We start from the raw sequence: 20708 nt of genomic DNA, 5'->3' as shown, positions 1-20708 counted from the left end.
AGAAAACATCCTCCCAGAGCCCTGTGTCCTGACAGCTCTAACACATCCTGAGAGATATTGAACAGACATGAACTCCCCTCGCTGGAGCTGCAACTGAACTCAAGGTGAAGTGGGAAACATCATACAAAGGGCCAACTGTTTTAGAGAGCCCTCCTTGATATAGGCATAATTGTAAGCCTTTGCTAACTTTAATTTCATATTTGTTTTATACTTTAACACACAGGGGACATAGCTTTCTTAATCTCTGTCTGTGCCACTGGAGTTTCCTCGATCTCTTTCATATTTCACAGGGGTTTTTTTATGCCCCTTAATCAATATTTTCTTCAGGACATCAGGAGTCCTTTTATTGTGCTTGAGATGCTTGAGTGTCTGATTCTTTTGTACGAGTGCGATGAAAATACAAAAGTCGTGATGTAAGAACCAGGGTTGTGCAACTGGTAGAGTTTTTTGCTTTTGAAAGTGAACACCTTCATTCATTCAAGCTGTCCATTTACTCACAATATCAATTATTGCATTAAGAAAATGCAGAAATGTGTTTTTTAGGTAACTGTTAAATTATAAAATGTCAGTTTTGTAGGATTACGTGCTTCTAAAGATCTTTCCAGTGGTCTTCAAAGCACACATAAAAATGCAATTGCATCAGAAAAAAGCACAATGCGCTGTAACAAACAAACAAAAAAAAACAAGATTTTTTTTAAGTTGTAAATAAAGCAAAGATTATTGGAGACCATTTTGCAAGAAAAATACTATTTGAAACTTTCTACTTCGAATAAAAATTAGCTAACAATTTCTGAGAGAAATAGTTTTAAGGTAAATCCTACACCAAGTGTGTATCTTCTAAAAAATGAGAAGATATACCAACCCCCTCAATCCCCCCCCCCCACCCCCACCTCCCCCACCTCCCCCACCTCCCCCACCACCACCCCAAAATGCCCCAGCCAGAGCAGTGTGGGGCCAAAAAGAGAAGTGGGAGTGGAGAGATATAACTGAATTACCAAGGCAGGACATCTTCGTCAAAGGAAGGAAAAAGCAGTGCGGGAAAGGAGGAAGAGAAAAGGCTGAAATAGAGGAGTGACTGTTCCACGGAGGTCAGATTCACACAGAGCCAGTGGAGATACTACAGGCGGACATGAAAACTAGATAAATATAACGTATAATAAATATCATAGACCTATATAGTCGTCTCATCCAGTCTTTGAAGGATTTGTCTGTTTCGTTGAGGAAATAAAATTATAAGTAAAGGGAAAAGTTGGTTTTTGAGGGAACGGACAGCCTACTCTATTACACTAATGTAAGTATAGAATATTTTGGACTTGAGCGAATAGCACTGTTTCATGATTTTTAAGCATATTTTAAATGCACATGCTTTTTAAAAAAACTATGTATTTTAGAAATGGGGCTTTGAATTGTTTTTGAACTTAAGCAAATAGCACTGTTTCATGATTTTTTTATGCGCCGTATTTTAATATATATGATTTAAATGTTTATTTCTGTTTGCATATTTAAATATGCAAATATATAATGTGAATTTTTTTATCATTCAGGCTTTGGATAAATAGAACATAAAGGTCTTTCAGTATTATGCATTAAGACCTGGTATCTTGGAGCCATGTTAAATATTTACATTTATATTTAATAATTTAGCAGCCGCTTTTATACAAAGTGTGTGTGTGGGGGGGGGGGGGGGGGGGGGGGGTACTATAACAATGTAGTCTCAATCTAAAAAGTGTTTTCAATTATAAAATAAAAAAAATCCAATTCATAGTTTATGCTGTTCTTTTTTCCTGGCATATCTATTGACTTTAATTCCCTAAAGACGGTCTATGTCCTGTCAAATTCCCCTTGATGTATTTTGTGGAATTTCCTGATATTCCGAACCCTGAATCAGAATGTAAGAATAGTCGTGGTGGTGATTTAATATGGCAAATGTACAAATTGTTCCACTAAAATCACTTCTAAAAATAAAATATAAATAAAACATTTTACTACTAACACAAAATACATCAATAAATGATAAATAAAATATTAAAATAACTTCCCACCATCAGTTTGATTAATACCTTTTGCAGAATTAATAAATATAAAGAATATAACTGTAGAGTCTTTCGGTAATATTGTCACTTAATAAAAACACAAGTGATGTAAAGGTGATTGTGTGGGAAAGCTTTTTAAATCAAGGTCTCGATAACATCTGAACTATTAATGGCAGAGTGATATCATACTTGTATTCACTAAAAATTGGGCCCACTCCAAATGAACAACATCTGTCTCTAACATCTGTCATCAATGCTACTACTACTCAATGCGTATTTTTGATCAAAAGGACTAAACAGCATAAATCAAGGGAAAATTTATATTATCCTGACATTCACTTGCTCAAGTGATCGTTGTGAACCTGTAACAAGCTGTTAAGGGCTCTTTTTGACTGTTTCTTTTAAGGATGTTGCTCTTTTGGCATTCCGCTGTTTTGTAGGATTTGTGATCTATAGTCAGCATTCAGGGTTTCCTGATGAGCCCGTTCCTAAGTTATTGTTCTGTATTTTTTGGTATCCTGGAGATCAGGGTGGGGTCAGCGGCTTAATTTCCTGATCTTCAGTATTAGTTATCATCATTTACTTTCTTTACATTTCACCAGAACGTTTTTTGAGAAATACAATCCAAACTTTTTAAAAGGTTTCCACCAAGAAAATCACCTTTAAAGGAATATTTTTCATTGACAGCACTTCAAAAAAAAAAAAGCACCCAATAAAGATTCATTTTCACTTGTCCCTCCCTTATTTTTAATAAAATAGAGCAAAAATGTTCAATAGTTTAGACACAGGACATAAACATTATCCCCTTGTTTCACAGACAATGCTTAAGCTAGTCCTAGACTAAAATGCATGTTTGAGCCGTTTAACAGAAAACAACTTGCACTGACATATCTTATATCTCCAGATGCACACCAGTAATGTTTTTTTTGCAGGGCACGTTTATAAAAGGCCTAGTCCTGGCCTAATCACATACTAACCATTTCTGTGTAAAGTTATATCCAGTTTCACAACTTCACAGGCACCGCACCGCCGTGACAAGGCAACACAATAAACCCTAAAACGACTGTAAAAATTATCTAAACAGCTTTACAGCTGAAATAATAAGTTTTAACAGAAAAATTAAATTGCTTTCATAAAATTACCAGCTACACATTACTGCTTTTAAATCGCTCAAAAACCTGCCCCATTTACTTTCAATGTGTAAGTCTCACTAAACTTGATTTTTGCTTTTTTTATAGTGTGTGTGTCTGTCTGTGCCTGTGCCTGTGTCTTCTTGTATATATGGTTTATGAGGACACAATGTGTATAATGACATGGGTACAACAACATAAACATTTGTCGCACAACATAGGCCTACAACATTCTCTCAGTTTCACAGACAAGGCTTAAGCCTAGTACCAGACTAAAAATGCTTGTTTGAGCTGTTTTAACTGAAAGCAAGCCATTGTTTTGTCTCAACATTCCCACTAGTAATTTTTTGGGCACGTTTGTAAAAGCTATTTAAATGCCCTAATTGAACTAAGGCCTAATCCTGGCTTAATCTAAACCCTGTCTGTGAAACCAGGCCTAGATGTTACAAAAATATAATTTGATATTGATATCCTTAATAGTCATTTCATTGTTTGTGGCCATTTTAGCCATTACTGTACCACTATTAACCTATAGTCCTTAATATATATATCTATCTATCTAGACAAAAACTGGACTATCATACCTGACAGAGTGATGAACGGCAAAATGAGTCTTTCCCGTAATGGTTCCTTGGAGAAACCCGCCTCTCTGCAGTCCCCCACGGATCGGGGGGAGCCCGAATCTCCTCACCCGCGTCTCCATCACACTGGTTCCATCTCCTCCAGTACTCCAGTACTCCTGTCCAGCTCAGGTGTAGTGGTTCCTCCTCCGTACTCAATAGAAGGCAGTGCAGTGAACGACTCTCCTCTGGAGCTGAGGGGCTCTTTGGACTGTTGGGCCTGTTCTGTTCTGGTTACAGCACAGAATCTGGTCATCGCCGCGCTCAACGTAGGTTTGGCTGCATTTATCTTCGGCCTCATCCTCTTGCCAACTCTCATCATGGTCGTTTTTGGCTTCCTCTGTCATTCAACGGTAATTTTTTACGTTGTTACGTTTGTATAAGTAATGTTGTCTTGAAGTCATCCAATTAAAATGCATCCTATTTGCTTTTATAATGTACATTCTTAGTCTAACTGTACGTGATTCAACAGTGCATGTTAGTTCAAATTATTTTTAAAAAAAAGTAATATTTGAGCAAAAGAAACTACACAGTTCAAGATGAAGATTATTTAATGTTTTAGAAAGCTTACCAAGGCTGCTTTTATTTGGTCAAAAATACAGTACAACGGTCATATTGTGAAATATTGTTACAATTTAAAATAATGTTTTCAATATTAATGTTTTTAAAATACAATTTATTCCTGTGATGTCAAATCTGAATTTTCAGCATTATTACTCCAGCCTTCACTGTCACATCCTTCAGAAATAATTGCTGCTCAAGAAAGAGTCAGTGTTGAAATTTGTTGTGCTGCTTAATATTATTTTTATGGAAACTGTGATGCATTTTTACTTTCATATTTCAGAATGAATTCCTTTGATAAACAAAAGTTCAAAAGAAAAGTTTATTTTAAAAATAAAAATATTTTGTAACATTATAAATGTCTTTACTGTATTTTGATCCTTGAAGTGTTCATTCCTTTGAAAAATAATCTTACTCCGAACTTTTGAAAGGTACTGTATATATGTATAATTATATTTTAATCTTTTTTCTGTACGTGCCCTCATATACTGCAGTTCCACCCCAAATGGGTTGCCAAATCACAACTCTCTTCCCTTGAAGGACATTAAAATATCTTAGATTACTCTAATGTCATCCAAGCAATGATGACTAAACTAACACAAAACATCTGGGTAATAAACTCTCACACATAATCCTCTCTTATCAGTTCACTGAATCAGTGATAAGTTAACTGTCTCCAACTGAGCTGTCTCAGTCAACTCCCACTGCCTTACCATATGGATGTTGTTTTTATTTTAGTAAATTCGCAGGTCAATGTATTCATGCTCTTATCTGATCAGACAATATATTACAGGCACAATTTGTACAGTACTACTTTGCCCTACCTCTCTTTCTTCCTAATTAACTCTCCCCGTTTTGTTCCAAAGGTTCAACGCCACGGTACTTCCATCTACTGTTCAGATCTCTTGGACGATGGAGGTTGTGTGGCTTTGCTGGTAGTGGGGTTCCTGCTTCTGGCTCCGCTCCTGGTTCTGGCACTGGCTGCTTATTGCAGGATGGCCCGCCACCTCCAGCTGGGCCTGTGCTTCATCCCCTACAGCCGGGCCGTCTACAAGAACCTGCCTGCATCACGTCATCGAGGCCTGGGGGGCTGCTGTGGCCAGCAGGGGGCAGGAGAGAGCGAGGGAAAGGGAAGCGTGTGGGTTTGAGCAGCCTGACAAACCTAAAGAAGTGCCTGGTGAATTTAATGTGAATAGCCATTGCAATAGGTCACACACAGAGCCCAGATAATACCAAACAGATGATGATACAAGCAGTGCCACGTTCTCAGCAGATTTGTCAAAAATATTATTAGATTTTTTTTTTTTTTTTTTTTTTTACAAAATGTGCATTTATTCAGTGTCAGTCTCTTTTCTTTCTTTTTTTAGCTCTTTTTAAGAATTTTTTAACTGGTTCGACCTATACAATGGTGAAAAGAGGTGGGACTATTTTTTACAAATGTTTGATGTTGTTTCTTTGTAACATGTTTTTGCATTTTTGTGGGCCTATTTTAGTGAATTTTCGTACATTTAACATGAATAAGAAACTATGAAGTCTTTGTAAAAATGTTTTTTTATTGCTGTACAAACACCTCTTAGGCTACTAATAAAATCAATAAAACATTCCAACGATCAATGTATGAATTCAATTCAATCAATTAATTTTCACTTTATGGTTGGAATCTCTTCCAAAATATGGTCTTGCATCCCACAGCGTTTACTGTCTCACATCAATACACATCCACATCAAATAATAAAACACAATACAATAAACACCACTTGATACAAAAATGCATATAAGTATGTAAATACACAACCAGCTATAGTGCATTGATTTAGTCATTTCTATTTTCTAGGATCCTGAGGCCTACTTAAACCCACAGTTCTGATTTATTCAATTTACCGACTGATGAACAAGATTTTTGTAATCTGTTAGTATACTCTAAATCTTCTCTTTGAAGGCAAAAGTTGATGTTATTCATACAAAATATGTCAAAAATGGTCAATGTGAGGCAAGCTAGTTTTTAATTGGTAAAGCAGCTGTAAATGATTTCTGTGGCACCAAACAAAATTACAAAAAAAAAAAATTATATATATATATATATATATATTCTGGAAAGAAAAAACATGGTGTCGTTTCCAAATTTTCTGATTGGCTAAAAGGCGCGGGCCGCGTTTAACAGCGGTTTTGCACTAGCCTAATTAGGCTACAATAATATAACTCCCTAAAAATAGAGTTCTTACAATTTCCGTGATAAGCAGAAAACTGGACCTTGTCAGATACAACGGGCCAAAAAAAAATCCCTAACAGGTAATGTCATTAAAGTAATTGATGAGTTTATTGCATGCACTTTATAAAGAAGGTTTGTTATGGCAGCTTCCTGGGGAAAAAATGTAGCCTACTCAGTCACTTCTGAGCTCAGAAGCGTTTGTTGTTGCTTTCAGGATTAGTTATTTAAAGCCTCGATCTGCCGGTGGAAATTTCCCATGTCTTTCCGCGCACGCTCAATCAAAGCTTTAATACGCAACCGAGGTAACGGAACAGAGGGGCAGATAAGAGTCAGTACAGCATCATCAGACATTATCCGTCGGGAATGCTCGCTGCTCGCTGCCCTAACACTATCCCTGCAGGGACCAGCACGAGCACAATCTCATGGAGCCAGAGTTTCAATCGAAGCAAATCAGTCAGATCACTGGATGAGACGCGCGCCACTTTGTTTCTTTACAGGTACGTTTGGAACAAGTGCTGTTTAAAGTGTCTTTAATTGGAATGTGTGACGTAGGCAAAGTGTTTTGAAAAAAAAAACTTTTTAACATATGCAGTATGCAGAAATGTTTAAGTGCTTGGCATAATAATAGGCTTATTTTACATAAAATACGGTAGCCTAATATGCCACTTGCACATTTTAATCCTTTTACCCGAAATTTGAATTATATAGCCTATATATAGACAATGCAGATCTACTCAGTATTTTAAGAGTTTAATATTATTTAGAAGCCTACTATATTTTACTAATTTGTATGTTATAGCCTAAACAATGTGTTTCCCTCAATGATGGGCTCATGTGTATCTCGATTTGCACTCATTTGATCTGTGATGTGTGTTTGTCTGCGACGCGCGCTAAATCGCTCTAGTTTGATTTTCTTAAATGAGGGATTAGCCTGTCCTCGGTAGAGTTTTATGTAAGATACCTTTCACAGAACGACAAAGCCTCTTTCTCGTGTATCTCTAGGCTGTCATTGACTACAATGTAAAGGGTCTTGGTAGTTTATAACTGTTGATGTCAGGGATTCATATATTACATATGATTATATAAAGCAATAAGGCAGTAAAATATAAATTTATTTGTGAACGGATGTTTGAAGAAGATGTATCTTTAATTTCTCCAATTTGATTGCTCATTAAATACCCCACAGTCGTCATGTTTTTAGGCCATTTCAAGTTTAATTTTGACGTGACATAAAGCAGTGATATTTAAATGGGTTAGTGGTTTACTTACTTTTTGATTAGTTTTCCCATTACCAACCTCATTTTGTTTATTCTGGCCGATTCGAGAACCCACACGAAAACAAGAGGCAGAATTTATCGCACGAATATTCAATAATATCCAATAGCGTGATGGAGGCATTGCCTCCTCTCACGTGACTTTCCCCCATCAAACCCACCGCACGCTTTAGGGGGTCTGTTGAAAGTCAATGGGCTCAGAGGAGGCAAGAGAGACGCGCTGGAATTTTATGTGTTGGTGTTGGACAGTGTCAGTTTAGAAAAACAAGAGTGATTGCCTTGTTTTATTTTTGTAAAGTAGATTTTCTCATCCAATTTTTTGAGACACTACCTCCCTGGCCTCCTCAGAGGAAATACTCCTGAGATATATATATATATATCGTAAAGTGCAAGTCTCAGACACGACTGAGGATTAATCCTCTCAGGATGAATGAGTTCTTTGTTTCTTTGAGCCATTATTAGCAATCTCCTGCTTTCACCTCTTGGCTAATGTTCCGGTCGGAGAAGCGAGATAAGCTTGAAGAAACAAACACAATGGCATTGAAACTCCATGTTCTTCAGTCAGATCTTATACATTATGTTCTCTCTCCAGATCTCTAGATTGGGTATAAACCATGGGTAAAAAAGTCTTGCAGTGTTTTCCCTGGTACAAGCGCTGTAAAGACCGGGGTAAAGGCAGGCTGTGCCCTCCTCCGCCTGGCAAGTTGCATTGTTGAACAAACTTAATGAAGATATAAGTCAAACCTTCTTTCAATACTCAATATAAATTTTCTCTCTCTCTGCATTCACAGTGCCATCTGTTGAGGTGCAACCTGGCTTCTCTCCAACAGTCTCCTGGGGTTACGACGGAGAGGAAAGCGCCACACATCCCGTCTATTTTTCCCACAAAGCACGAGTAGTTTATCGCCACCAGATGGATGGCAATATTATCGATGCCACCTGCTGACCTCTGGGCTCCTTTCCCAGAATCCCTTGCCTTGTACCTGAACTCCAGAACTGTGTAGATGAGCATCTACTAGACCGTTTCGTCGTGTGTAATTAAACTAAATCTTTTATATTTATTAAAGATGTCACAGTGTTTCCTCTGGTTCCTCCACCCTCTTGCCAGACCTGGAATTCACCCGTCTTGTTCTTACTGTTGAAATGAAATGAAATGTTTCAGGGGAGACAGAGTGATGCAGGCCATGTGGAACTGAAAAAACAAGGAATGAGCTGGATGTTGTAAATGAATACAATGTATGTGCATTTTGTCATGATATCTGGTCCTGAATGTATGATTTCCTGTTGTTTTTTCAGATGACAAAATGGGTTTTTCAGAGGTTCATGATTGCGTTCAGGAAAAAAATAACATTTTGTACTAATCACTGGAATTCTAATATAAAATGTATATATGTTTAGTAATTATTATATATTGTGTTTTATTGTTTTCTGATAAAGGAGATTGAGTCTTGAATAAAATAGTTTATAGTGAATATATATATATATACTGTATATATATTTTTTTTTGTCATTTTCATTCATTCTCTTTGGACATTGCTTTATTCTCTTGACGCAAAATATAATGTCCTGGATATGTTCTTGACAGGCTTTGTGAGCTATATATAAATATATTACCATTCATTACGAGCTCTGTTGACCTCTTTTTGCCAGAAGACTCTCCTCCGTTTTTTTAAACGGGTTATTCGAGGTTTGAGATTTAGCGTGCTGGCATATAAACCTTTCTCTCGCTTGTTGTGACAATGTTACTCCCACACCCTATGCGTCAAAGGAGCAACTTTTCTCTTTTTACAATTATAAGGAGACACGTACGGACGAATGAAATTTTGTTGTACGAATTTTCCGCCAAAACCATCCTGACAGAAAAATATAAATACTCATAATAGGCTTAGCATAGTGAACCATGATTGATGATGTATTGATTCATTATTTAAATGTAGTTAATTTTGAACTCATCTAGTTACATTGTTTACCTTTAACTGTGCAGATTAGCCAGACCAAACAAACTCAAAACGTTTAAAAAAAGAAAGATTGTGCAAACAAACATTTAAAGTATAGGCCTAACTGTTTAAAATTTTACGTTTAAAACATGACCTTGACATTCTCTTGACAGATTTTGTGAGAGGTGTGTATTGACTTTTCATTTACAGTAAGATTTGTTTAACCTGTCAGGTCAATGCTTCAAAATAAAAGCCCTCAGAAAACAACAACAGGTTAAATTCTGTGTGTGTGTGTTTTTAAATTATAATATAATTTGAACTTTACTCAGTAATTGTTTGTTTGTATTGCATCCTATCATTTATGAAAACACAATATTATATTATTTGCTGGTTTAATCCTCTCCTTTAATCTGCAATGGATTGACTCAAGACTAAAGATACCTTGGATGTTTTGGCGGTTCTAAAATGTTCTCTTTATAATCCAAAATCCTGGGATAAACTTTAAACTTATCTGGCTGGGTATTTACTTTCATGCAACATCCAACATTTAATTTCACAGTGTAAACACAAAACCATTACCCAGAGTTCCGATAAGAGATGGCAGAGTGGCCCTTTGTCGTCAGGGGACGCAGAGGGCAGACAGGATATAAATTCCCTGGTTGCTCGACATAGGATGAGAATTAGCTTCATTGTGCCTTTGCAAGTTATTATCCGCTTTAAGTAGGCCTAAGTGACATTGATGGATGTCTCTAAAGCGTCTGATGTCTGTGATGATATAGGCCTATAATAGTCTATAACCTCTCTTAAGACTGGATGATGCATATATGAAGCTGACTGTCTGACATTTTATTTTTATGCAGAGTTGCAGTTATAAATTTAATTTTTTGAGTTTTTGAGTCCAAATTTCAGACACTAGATGACGCTACAAACCCATGATTTTAGCTTGAGAGAGAAATAGAAAGCCTATTTAATACTGGGGTACTTCTTTTTGCACAGTGTTGTAGCCTTTATGTAACCAGGTACATTTGCTGTTTTGGGTTTGTAGAATGATGGGAATCCTTCACTGCCCACAAAGCCTGCATGCATTTTGTTTTGTTTCTGCTTTGGCTCTGCGTGACTGACTGTACGGATGAATATGAACTTTAATGAACTCTGAGAGAGCTACTAATGGCAATTAATCTGTTATAAAATGGCCTACTTAATCTCCTGTTGAGTAATAAAAACGGCATCAAAAGTCACTTACAAATTCCTCAGTTCTCGTCATCTCCGAAAAAAGCCAAGCCAATATTGATTCTCTTGTTATTACAAGCTCTGCCCACGTTCTCTTTTTTGGCCAGCAGACTCTCCTTAGTTCAGTTTTTTTCTAAAAACGGACGTTCAAGATTTTGGGTACTCCATGTCAACCTTTCTCGCTAACAAACTAACCCATGCCACTCCCACACCATACACACGTCAAAGTAGCCAGACCAACTTTTCTCTATTTGAGAAACTATTTGAGATTACGCTCAGTCTGGTTTCAGACAAGGTCATAATACGGAAACAGCACTATTAAAGGTAACAAATGATCTGAGATTAAATACAGATAAAGGTGATACATCATTTTTAATCCTCTTGGATCTAAGTGCAGCATTCGATATGGTTGATCATTGTAGCTCGTAGGTTTCTGGTAATGTTTTAAATTGGTTCAAAACTTTTTAGTCGACTGTATCTCAAAGACATATGAAATATAACATGGTGTTCCACAAGGATCAATTCTTGGGTCAATTTTATTTTCTCCCTTTGGGCACCATAATTCAGAAATATGACATGAATTATCTTTATGCTGATGATATACAATTACACTTCAGTTGTGTTCAGAGACATGGTTGTAATAGAGAGGTTGTCTGACTGTCTGTCCAGCGTTGTAAAGTGGATGAACAAAAACTTGTTGAAATTGAATGAAGAAAAAAATGAAAATCTTATTGTGGGCCAAAAACTTGAACAGGAGAGGATAGAAGCAGGGTTGGGCTCCTTATCGTTACAATCTAAAAAGGAAGTTAAGAACCTAGGCGTCGTTATTGTGACCATTAAGTCTCATATTATTCAGGTGACAAAAGTTATCATTTAAGAAATATGGCCAAGATACATCCTTTTTTATCTTTGGATGATGCTAGAGAATTCATTCATGCTTTTATCTTCTCTCATGTTGATTACTGTAATGCTATATACACTGGCTTACCTAAGGGTTCTATAGCGAAGTTGCAATTGATACAAAATGCAGCAGCCAGAGTACTAATGAAATTTAAAGGAGAGCATATTACACCAGTTTTAATGGAATTGCATTGGTTATCAGTTCATCAAGTAATTGATTTTAATGTTCTTTTATTAGTTTATAAAACACTGCACAATCTGGCACCTCTATACATTTCAGACTGTCTGTTGAGATATGTCCCGAATCGTAGTTTAAGATCCTCTAGTGCTAGCCCTCTGGCAAATTATACAGTAAAGCATAAACGATCTGTTTATGCTTGTTAATTTTGAAAAAGTTACAGTACCTTGAACAGAACCAACACTGAAGCACATTTGGCTAATATTGTAGGAAATTTGGGCGTTCTATGCATAAAATAAATTAGCAAAATGACCATGCTATAAAATGTATGCGGTAGTAAGCTATTCTGAACATAGAAACAGAGAAGGGAGGAGGAATAGAAAGAGATAAGTGTTATTTTTACCACATCATCAGATTAGAATGTGCTCATAAGTCTGTGTCAGTGTATTCTGGACCAAAAGCAGCTTTCAGTGAAAGGAAAAAGCCCATCCCAATAAAACAACACAGTCTCAATGCGTTAATGTGTTATATAAGTCCTGTATTAGAAGACATCATACATTAGAAATATAATTTGTGACATCTCTGTGTATATTTTGAATTGTACGAAAAATATCCTTGCTTTATAAAATTCAGTTCTGAGCTGAAGTTTGAATTGCACCATAGTTTAATGAAAACAGTCCAGATTTTTTGTGTGTAACTTCCTGAGCATTATGTTACAATGACAAAAAAATACCTCTTAATATCAAGACTAGTTTTGGGCCATTGTCTAATTACTCTTCTTATGCATTGAATAACATCTCATGTCTTTGCTTCGATGGCTGCTTGTGCTAACATGGGTCTGAGCGATCAGCATGGCTGGTTGTTGATGTTGGCCAACATCTTTTGGAGTTGAGTTTTGTACAGGGCAGTGAAACTACCGGGATTGAGAACACCACGGCCTTCCTGGTCCACCTGACCCATCAGGATGTAGTTTTGACCTAGTGAAGAGACAGTTTTTTGTCAATAAATAGATCATTTGCAGATTTGTAAGAAATGGACCACTTGCACTGAGCTTCGTGACGCACTTCTGTTTGGAAATAGTACGTCTCACTTACTTCCGGTTATGTTTACTTTCAATGTAGCCTACTGTGGTCAATGAGTTGAACAAACGCCACCAAAAATGAGTGTCCGCAATAAGATTAAAAAATTTGGCAATTTTGATTGACAGGAGAAGGTATAGTCTGTATTTACAGTGTGCAGAATTTTCCAAATTTATCGGAACATGAAGGTTTAAACCAACCCAAGCCGATCAGAGAAAGCAACGGGTGTTAGAAATACGCCATTATTTCACCACAGGGTGTCAGTGTTCATCTAAACTATTGACCGTGACGCTGAAGTGTATGAGAACAGATGAATAACATCAGTAGCCTACGAACTACAAACATTTATTTATTTGGACTAAATATTTTAATCATTCTGTGTGTCATTTTTCAATGTCAATCTTTTCACTATTTGTGAAGTAGTTGTGCAAGTAGTCCATTAAAGACTAATGAGCAATAAAGACCAAAGAATGCATATTGGTGGTGTGTATTTATCTGTGCATATGTGGCCATATACCTCTGCGCAGCAAGGGACATTTCTTACAGGGCATCACAAGTTTGACAGACATAGTTTCTCCAGCTTGGGTGATTGTAAGACTGCCAGTCTTATAGGCCTTAATTAAGGACACTGTGGCTTGCATACTTCCTCTAGGTCCAGAAGTCAATGCTGTCAGCGTACCGGTGATCACTGAGAATAGAGAGAAATAAAAGGTTGCTCTTATAGAATGATAGATAGTTCAGCCCTTTACAACACCTATATATTATATTATATTATATTATATTATATTATATTATATTATATTATATTATATTATATTATATTATATTATATTATATTATAGATCAAAATGAGGAATTAAAAAAGAGTGAGTAAATGATGGTAGAACGTTCTCCTGTTTTTGGTGAACTGTCCCTTTAAGACATATACAGTAGGCCTATACCATTCCGAATTTTGTTTTTAAAGAAATGAATACTTTTATTGCATTAAATTGATCAAATGTGACAGTAAAGACTTTTAAATTGTTGATCGGTTCTGTCTGTCTGATGATCACAGTTTTAAAATGTTTCCAACACTTACCCAATGATAAAAATAAAAGTTTCTTGAGCAGCAAATCAGCATATTAGAATGATTTCTGAAGGGTCATGTGACACCCGAATATTGGATGAATGATGCTGAAAATTCAGCTTTGCCATCACAGGAATAACATATATATTTTAGAATATATTCAAATACAAAACAGTTATTTTAAATTGCAATCATATTTCACAATATTAATATTTTGAATGGTAGGCCTAGTGTAAAAGTTCCCTCTGTGTGCTTTATGTATTTTTTAATGGTTGTTGTATGAAATGACTTACCAAATTCACTAGGACAGAAGCTGGTCTTGATGGTTCCATCTCTTTTACATGTCTTTGCGCACAGTGGATTTGTGTTTGTGGCTAAAAAAAAGAGCATTCAACATTGTCTAACAAGTTTGATCAACTGTAACCATCATAATTTGTTACTGTTATCTTTTCCAGCTTACAGGGTCTGGATCTATCTGGCTCTGGTTTACGGACTGGAGGCCTCACAGGTTCAATGGGTCTAACAGGTTTGGGTCGAGGCTTTAGCTGTTCGGGAGCTTTTGTAGTAGTAGTTGTGATTATGGTTGTAGTTGTTGCTTCTGTTGTTAATACAACAGGTTTCTCCTGTTTGACTGGAGTGAGACGGGGTTTTGTGGGTGTGGAAGACACTCTAGGTCCTGTCGCAACATTGCCACCTGCAGTCGGAGTACGGAGGCTACGTGGGATGCTATTGTATGACGCCATGAATCCATCTGAAGTGACGCTAAGGTCAGATACGAACTGCACCAATAACACATTGCTATTGGTAACAATGTTCCTTTAGGTGGGACACAAAAAACAGGGATGAATGAATGTGTGGGGTAGTTTATTTTCATAGAAATGATATAAATGATAAAATGACAGTGAAAGAGAATGAGATAACTGACTGAGGTGGAGTGTCTCCACAGAATTTTCCGACGCGCCTCGAATCGTCTTTCTCTCCTCCGTTAAAGAACGCCACATAGTCGAAGCGGCAGTACGTGTCAGACTCCAAATCAAACTTATCGAACTTCACCTCAATCACCTGAAACACAAACAAACTAAGTCAATGTTTGAAAACTATGGGGTCACGTTTGTGCCAAAAATGAGTTGACTGCTTAGTGCTTTGTACTATACATTTGTTATTGTCAACAGTCATTCCCTAGTTGTTCAGATAAATTATAGCCTATTTGATGTGTATGTCCTCTGTTTATGTCATCTTGCTCTGTCGTCTTGTTCTGTCATCTTAACTGTCGTCTCTTTCTGTCATTTGGTTCTGTCGTCTTGAATATCGTCTGGTTCTATCATTTGGTTCTGTCGTCTTAAATATCATCTGGTTCTTTCATTTGGTTCTGTCGTCTTAAATATCATCTGGTTCTGTCATTTGGTTCTGTCGTCTTAACTGTCGTCCGGTTCTGTCATCTTCACTGTCGTCTCTGTCTGTCATTTTGGTTCTGTCGTCTCTTTCTGTCATCTTAACTGTCGTCTCTTAATGTCAATTTGGTTCTGTCGTCTCTTTCTGTCATCTTAACAGTCGTCTCTTTCTGTCATTTTGGTTAGTTCTTAACTGAACTATCATCTTGTTCAGTCATCTTTACTGAACTGACGTCTTGTTCTGTCATCTGGTTCTGTCGTCTTAAAGGGAAAGTTCCCCCAAAATTCTACATTTTGTCATACTTACTCACCCTCAAGTTGTTCCAAACACAAAAGAAGATATTTGAAAGAATATGCGTAACCAAATAGTTGATGGACCTCAATGGAAGTCAATGGGTTCCATCAACTATTTGGTTACCCAAATTCTTTCAAATGTCTTCTTTTGTGTTCTTCAGTTGTGGCCCCACACAACTGTTTGGTTTCAAACATTCTTCAAAATATATTTTGTGTTCAGCAGAAGAAAGAAAGTCATATGGGTTTGGAAAAACTTGAGGGTGAGTAAGTATGACAAAATGTGAAATTTTGGGTGAACCTATCCCTTAAAGACGACGGAACCAGATGACAGAAAGAGACGACAGAACCAAATGACAGAAAGAGACGACAGTTAAGATGATAGAACAAGACGACATCTAGATAGATGACTGAACCAGACGACAGAGCAAGATGACACAAACAAAGTACACACACATCAACACATACTAATTTACCTGAAAAAGTAGGATCAATACAGTAAGGACGACCGAACAAATCAACATAAACAGAGAACATACATATCAACTTATACTAATTTATCTGAACAACTAGGCAATGACTGTTGACAATGACAAATGTATAGTACAAATGACTAAGCAGTCGACTAATTTTTGGCACAAATGGAACCCCATACCCAACAGACCTATTTCTTATCATTTAATGAACAGGATGACATTGCACACAACAGCACACATTGAAAGATTAACTGAAAACTATCACTGCAGGACAGGTTTGTGTTTTTTTCCTGACCATTTCCGGCTCCACTGTTATAAGCCAGGAACAGCTGATGCCCGGTGGATAATTTTTCTCCGGCCAGTTGGGAGTTTTGATTGTGCCCTGAGACTTTGTGAGCTTCCCGCCACAAAACTGATGCTCTGACATAAAGAAAAAGAAAAGAAAGACCATTGAGGCTGGAAACATTTACCTTCTAATATGCAAAAGGTCAAGTCAAAACAACACGTTTTCAGCGTCAAGTTATTTGTCCGCAAATGAAAAACCCGAACGAACTGCACAGTCATTCGCAAGCAGTGTTGGGGAGAGTTACTATTTAATGCATCACAATATTGTGTTACTCCCTTAAAAGTAACGAATAACGTTACTTAGTTACTTTTTATGGGAAGTAATGCATTACTTTTCTATTGAGTATATGTTTTTCTCACCTGGCTGAGGCTTGATTTAAACAAAGTAATGCATAACGATTTAAACAAAGTAATGCATTACTTTAGCCTATATAACACACACCTTCATTTTTCATCTTCAAACACATTTAGAATATTATTATATGCTGACCACTTAGAATATTTCCTGACTACTAGAGCTACGTATGCCATACAAAAGATCTCATAACATTACAACTTATGGAAAGTTGAAAGTAATGTGTTTTGTTACTTTTATACATTTTGTCAGTTCCAGCGCATATATGAGTGTACATTTCTTACTGATTACATTATGGAGAAGTGAGAGAATTTTTACGGAAATATGAAAATGTATAAAGTAATGGGTTACTTTTTAATGCGTTTGCTTTTAATCTGACTACGTAATGCGCATTACTTGTAATCAGTTACCCCAACACTGATCGCAACACATTTGATGTTTAATTTTTAATATGTTTAATTTCACCATCCACATGTGGCTTTCCTCCATTGAAGTAACCCAGGAACCCTCTCCCTCCTGTTTCTGAATCTGATACCATCTCTACCATCATGGTGTTGGACGTGGAGATGAGAGCCCCGGGCCGGAACGTTCCGCAGAAACGTCCGAGCTTCTGCACCATGTAAGAGTGTCCGTTATACACATCCACATAGTCGTAGCGGCAGAGAGGGTCAGCCTCCAGGTCAAAAATCTTGAAGGTGAGAATGACCACATTGCCTTCTGGAACCTAGTACAAAGGGACAGAGATACTTGAAGGCTTTTCCTCTGTGATACAGCCCTAGGATGACGAAGAAATCTCGAGCGTGAACTCAAAGTGAACTCACTGTGATGTACCAGGTACATTTGCTGTTGGGTTTGTAGAATGATGGGAATCCTTCACTGCCCACAAAGCCTGAGTCTCCAGCCAGATCACCGCCACAGTTGAACACAGGCCTGAGAGAGTGAGGAGGAGTGAAAAAGAGTGACTATAATAAAATGCTGATGTGAATGTGTTTATATTGCACAATAAATTGCACAATTGCACAGTGTTTATATCATGAAGGCGAGTCAAAAGCTTGACCAAGGCATAGATTGCAAAAGACATATCTCACAAAGTACAAACACATGCACATAGATGAACCTACAAGTACAGCAACTCAAAAACTTGAGTTATGGCAAACATCCAGGATGAAAATATTATGCTAACCAAAAGATATTAAGATACACGTTTTACGATATTATATTATTGTTCACTACATAGGCTAAATAAAATGTCAATGTTTAAAGCTTTCATTTTGATCATAAGAAGCATAGTTAAACTAGATAAATGACAGAAACATTTACAAAATCAATTTAAAAAGTGCTTATACAATTGTCCCATAACAAAAATAGTAAATCTGACTGGTTGATGCAATTAGCCATAAAACTAATGTAGAAAACAGGTTTTAAAAGGAGGCTTTTAATAATAAAAATAATTAATTGTTTATGTACAGTATTTCTGCATTTTAAGAGCAACATATTACATTCAACTCGGTTATTTAAATTAGCATGTATTTGTATTTTTTTTTTGTTTAGCATTTAGTGTAAATTGATCTGTCCAGGTTTAATAATCACCCTAATTATTCACTCCTTTGAGCCAGAATAATGCACAAGCGATATAAATTACATCATGATAGTTACATTAAATAGATATTGTCTCCAGTCAGAAGCTTCCAGTTAGTGTTGCTAACAACTTTTTTCAAAAGAACAGTTTGACTGTAGTTTAAATATTTAAAATTATGAGCTTGGCAGGCAACATTTTTCAAAGCTGTTTCAGAGAGGCAGACACTTTTATTCAGTGTTTACAACATCACATGCAGGCAGTATTTCTAAGATCACTGACAACTTAAAATCCCTTATAAGTGTTGAGAAATGGTTTAGACGTCTACAGCAACGTTTATAGACTTAAATTCTATGACACTGCAAAATAAACCACAGCTCTTTTGAAAAGTAATGGTGCAGAGCCAGAGCACTCAAGCAGACCAAAAAACTGTCATTATGCAGTTACTCCCACAGACCCCGTCTGACACAGATTCTCTTCACACTGGAATGGGAACATTTAAGGCATGTTATCGTTTTAGTGACCTTTTCAAATATTTACTGTTGATAAAATTAGCAAGAAAATAAAAATAGGGCTAATATAAATGAGAAAACCAATTAGATGGATTATTTTTCTTAAAAATAAATGCATTCCATTAAAATCACTCACATTTAATCCTGCCGCCTCGTGATCCACACAAAAAAATGTGTCATGATTGTGAAGCACCAGTGTCTTTTTGGGGTACTTTTTGTCCTTTTTCAGTCTCTTTACATATTAGAGGACTTTGCATAATTAAACACTGGATTGAATGCATCTCTACAGTTTTATTAGCAAATTATTCATGTGTGCATTGTCAACTAATATATATATATATATATATATATATATATATATATATATATATATATATTAAAATTCTTTTTTTTCCTTAACATTTAGTGTAAATTTGTCTGTTCGAGTTGAAAAAAAGGTTTCCACACTAAAGCAACAAAAAACATAAATGTGTTCCATTTGATTAAAATGATTTAATCACACCCCTTACAAAAAAATAAGTTTACCTTTGTAAAGTTGAAGTATATTTTTAGGTGTACTTCAATACTACTTGAGACTAAATTGGCCCACTTTTTAGTGTATAAAAGTATACTTTTAAGAGTCATTTATAACTACTTTTTTCATTTAAAGTAGACTGAAAGAATACTTTCTTATTTTTAGTTTAAAAGAAGCACACTTGAACAAAATACTTTTTTGCAAGGGATGTCATGATTGGACTCAAATTTAGATGTTGTTCTATGTCGTGATTGTGAACCGCATGTTTGTTTGTTTTTTGTACTTTTTTGCCTTTTTTCTATTTAATTTCATTGTATGGAAAAGAGCAGCATAAACATTCTACTAAATTTCTCCAGTGAAGACAGAAAGTCATATGGGTTGACTAGAAATTTAATTCCTGGCTGAACTATTTCTTTAACTCCAACAGCCTAAATAGCATACAAAGTTTTTCAGAATTCCAGACCATATAAGGATGTCATATTACTCAGTCTAGTCATTATTTAGTAAATCTGTTTTCTAGAAAAAGCAATTAAGCTCCCTGCAAAGGAACGCTGGACCTGATGCAGGGTAAAGCGACCTGCTTCACCTTAAAAAACACACTAACTCGAAGTACTTCCATCTGCAATCCTTTACTATCTTTACTATCTAAATCACTCTGTAATCAATACATTCATCATTACCGAGAATTCATACACACACTCCATGCATATAAAGAGTATAAAAATGACACTTACTACCAGACATAAACACCTTAAAAAAGCTAGAACATTTAAACAGCTCCTGCAGTAGAAAAGGTTTGTAAAAAGAGTTATTTATAGCAGCAAAGAGCTGTCTTGACATGCACACTTAGTTTGTTCTCACCCAAAGCCCTATACCGCTCACCTGGTATAGTTGGTGGTCTGACACAAGAACCCTCCAAAACTCAGACATAGAAGAATCCCCAAATTCCACACAGCAGCCAAACGCTCCATATTCCTCAGCACTGAGATCCACACATGCAAACGCAGCCACAGGACACATGACACAGAGAG

General features: G+C 36.4%; 2 protein-coding genes and 1 long non-coding RNA gene across 3 annotated transcripts; 2 read left to right on the top strand and 1 right to left on the bottom strand.

Moving 5' to 3' along the window:
• The first annotated feature begins 1159 nt into the window (after positions 1-1159).
• On the top strand, positions 1160-5658 carry tmem88a (transmembrane protein 88 a). Its single transcript, XM_077242813.1, has 3 exons — positions 1160-1291; positions 3727-4136; positions 5211-5658. The coding sequence occupies exons 2-3, from the start codon at positions 3759-3761 to the stop codon at positions 5490-5492; spliced, it is 660 nt and encodes a 219-aa protein (XP_077098928.1). The 5' UTR covers positions 1160-1291; positions 3727-3758; the 3' UTR covers positions 5493-5658.
• A 1253-nt stretch (positions 5659-6911) lies between these two features.
• On the top strand, positions 6912-8759 carry LOC143750022 (uncharacterized). The gene is made up of 3 exons (XR_013207101.1): positions 6912-7050; positions 8420-8526; positions 8619-8759. It is a non-coding gene; the product is annotated as an uncharacterized LOC143750022 (long non-coding RNA).
• Positions 8760-12593: 3834 nt separating this feature from the next.
• Positions 12594-20708, bottom strand: pcolcea (procollagen C-endopeptidase enhancer a). The gene is made up of 9 exons (XM_077242806.1): positions 20560-20708; positions 17897-18005; positions 17541-17799; positions 16671-16795; positions 15143-15279; positions 14678-15033; positions 14511-14591; positions 13669-13839; positions 12594-13049 (listed from the first exon to the last, which is right to left on the bottom strand). Exons 1-9 carry the CDS (start codon positions 20646-20648, stop codon positions 12919-12921), a joined length of 1458 nt encoding a protein of 485 aa, XP_077098921.1. The 5' UTR covers positions 20649-20708; the 3' UTR covers positions 12594-12918.

Source organism: Siphateles boraxobius, unplaced genomic scaffold (genome assembly GCF_051911475.1).
Source record: "Siphateles boraxobius isolate OS27281-9 unplaced genomic scaffold, OSU_SipBor_1 25, whole genome shotgun sequence".
NCBI classification, from domain to species: domain Eukaryota; kingdom Metazoa; phylum Chordata; class Actinopteri; order Cypriniformes; family Leuciscidae; genus Siphateles; species Siphateles boraxobius.
This window is presented reverse-complemented; position numbering and strand designations above follow the sequence as displayed.

Excerpts from the sequence above, each read along its gene's own strand:
- pcolcea (XM_077242806.1), bottom strand. The coding sequence starts at position 20,648 with ATGGAGCGTTTGGCTGCTGTGTGGAATTTGGGGATTCTTCTATGTCTG. Across the intron at positions 18,006-20,559 it reads CAGACCACCAACTATACCAG|GCCTGTGTTCAACTGTGGCG; the intron begins GTGAGCGGTATA and ends TCACTCTCTCAG. Across the intron at positions 17,800-17,896 it reads AATGTACCTGGTACATCACA|GTTCCAGAAGGCAATGTGGT; the intron begins GTGAGTTCACTT and ends CCTTTGTACTAG.
- tmem88a (XM_077242813.1), top strand. The coding sequence starts at position 3,759 with ATGAACGGCAAAATGAGTCTTTCCCGTAATGGTTCCTTGGAGAAACCC. Across the intron at positions 4,137-5,210 it reads GCTTCCTCTGTCATTCAACG|GTTCAACGCCACGGTACTTC; the intron begins GTAATTTTTTAC and ends TTTGTTCCAAAG.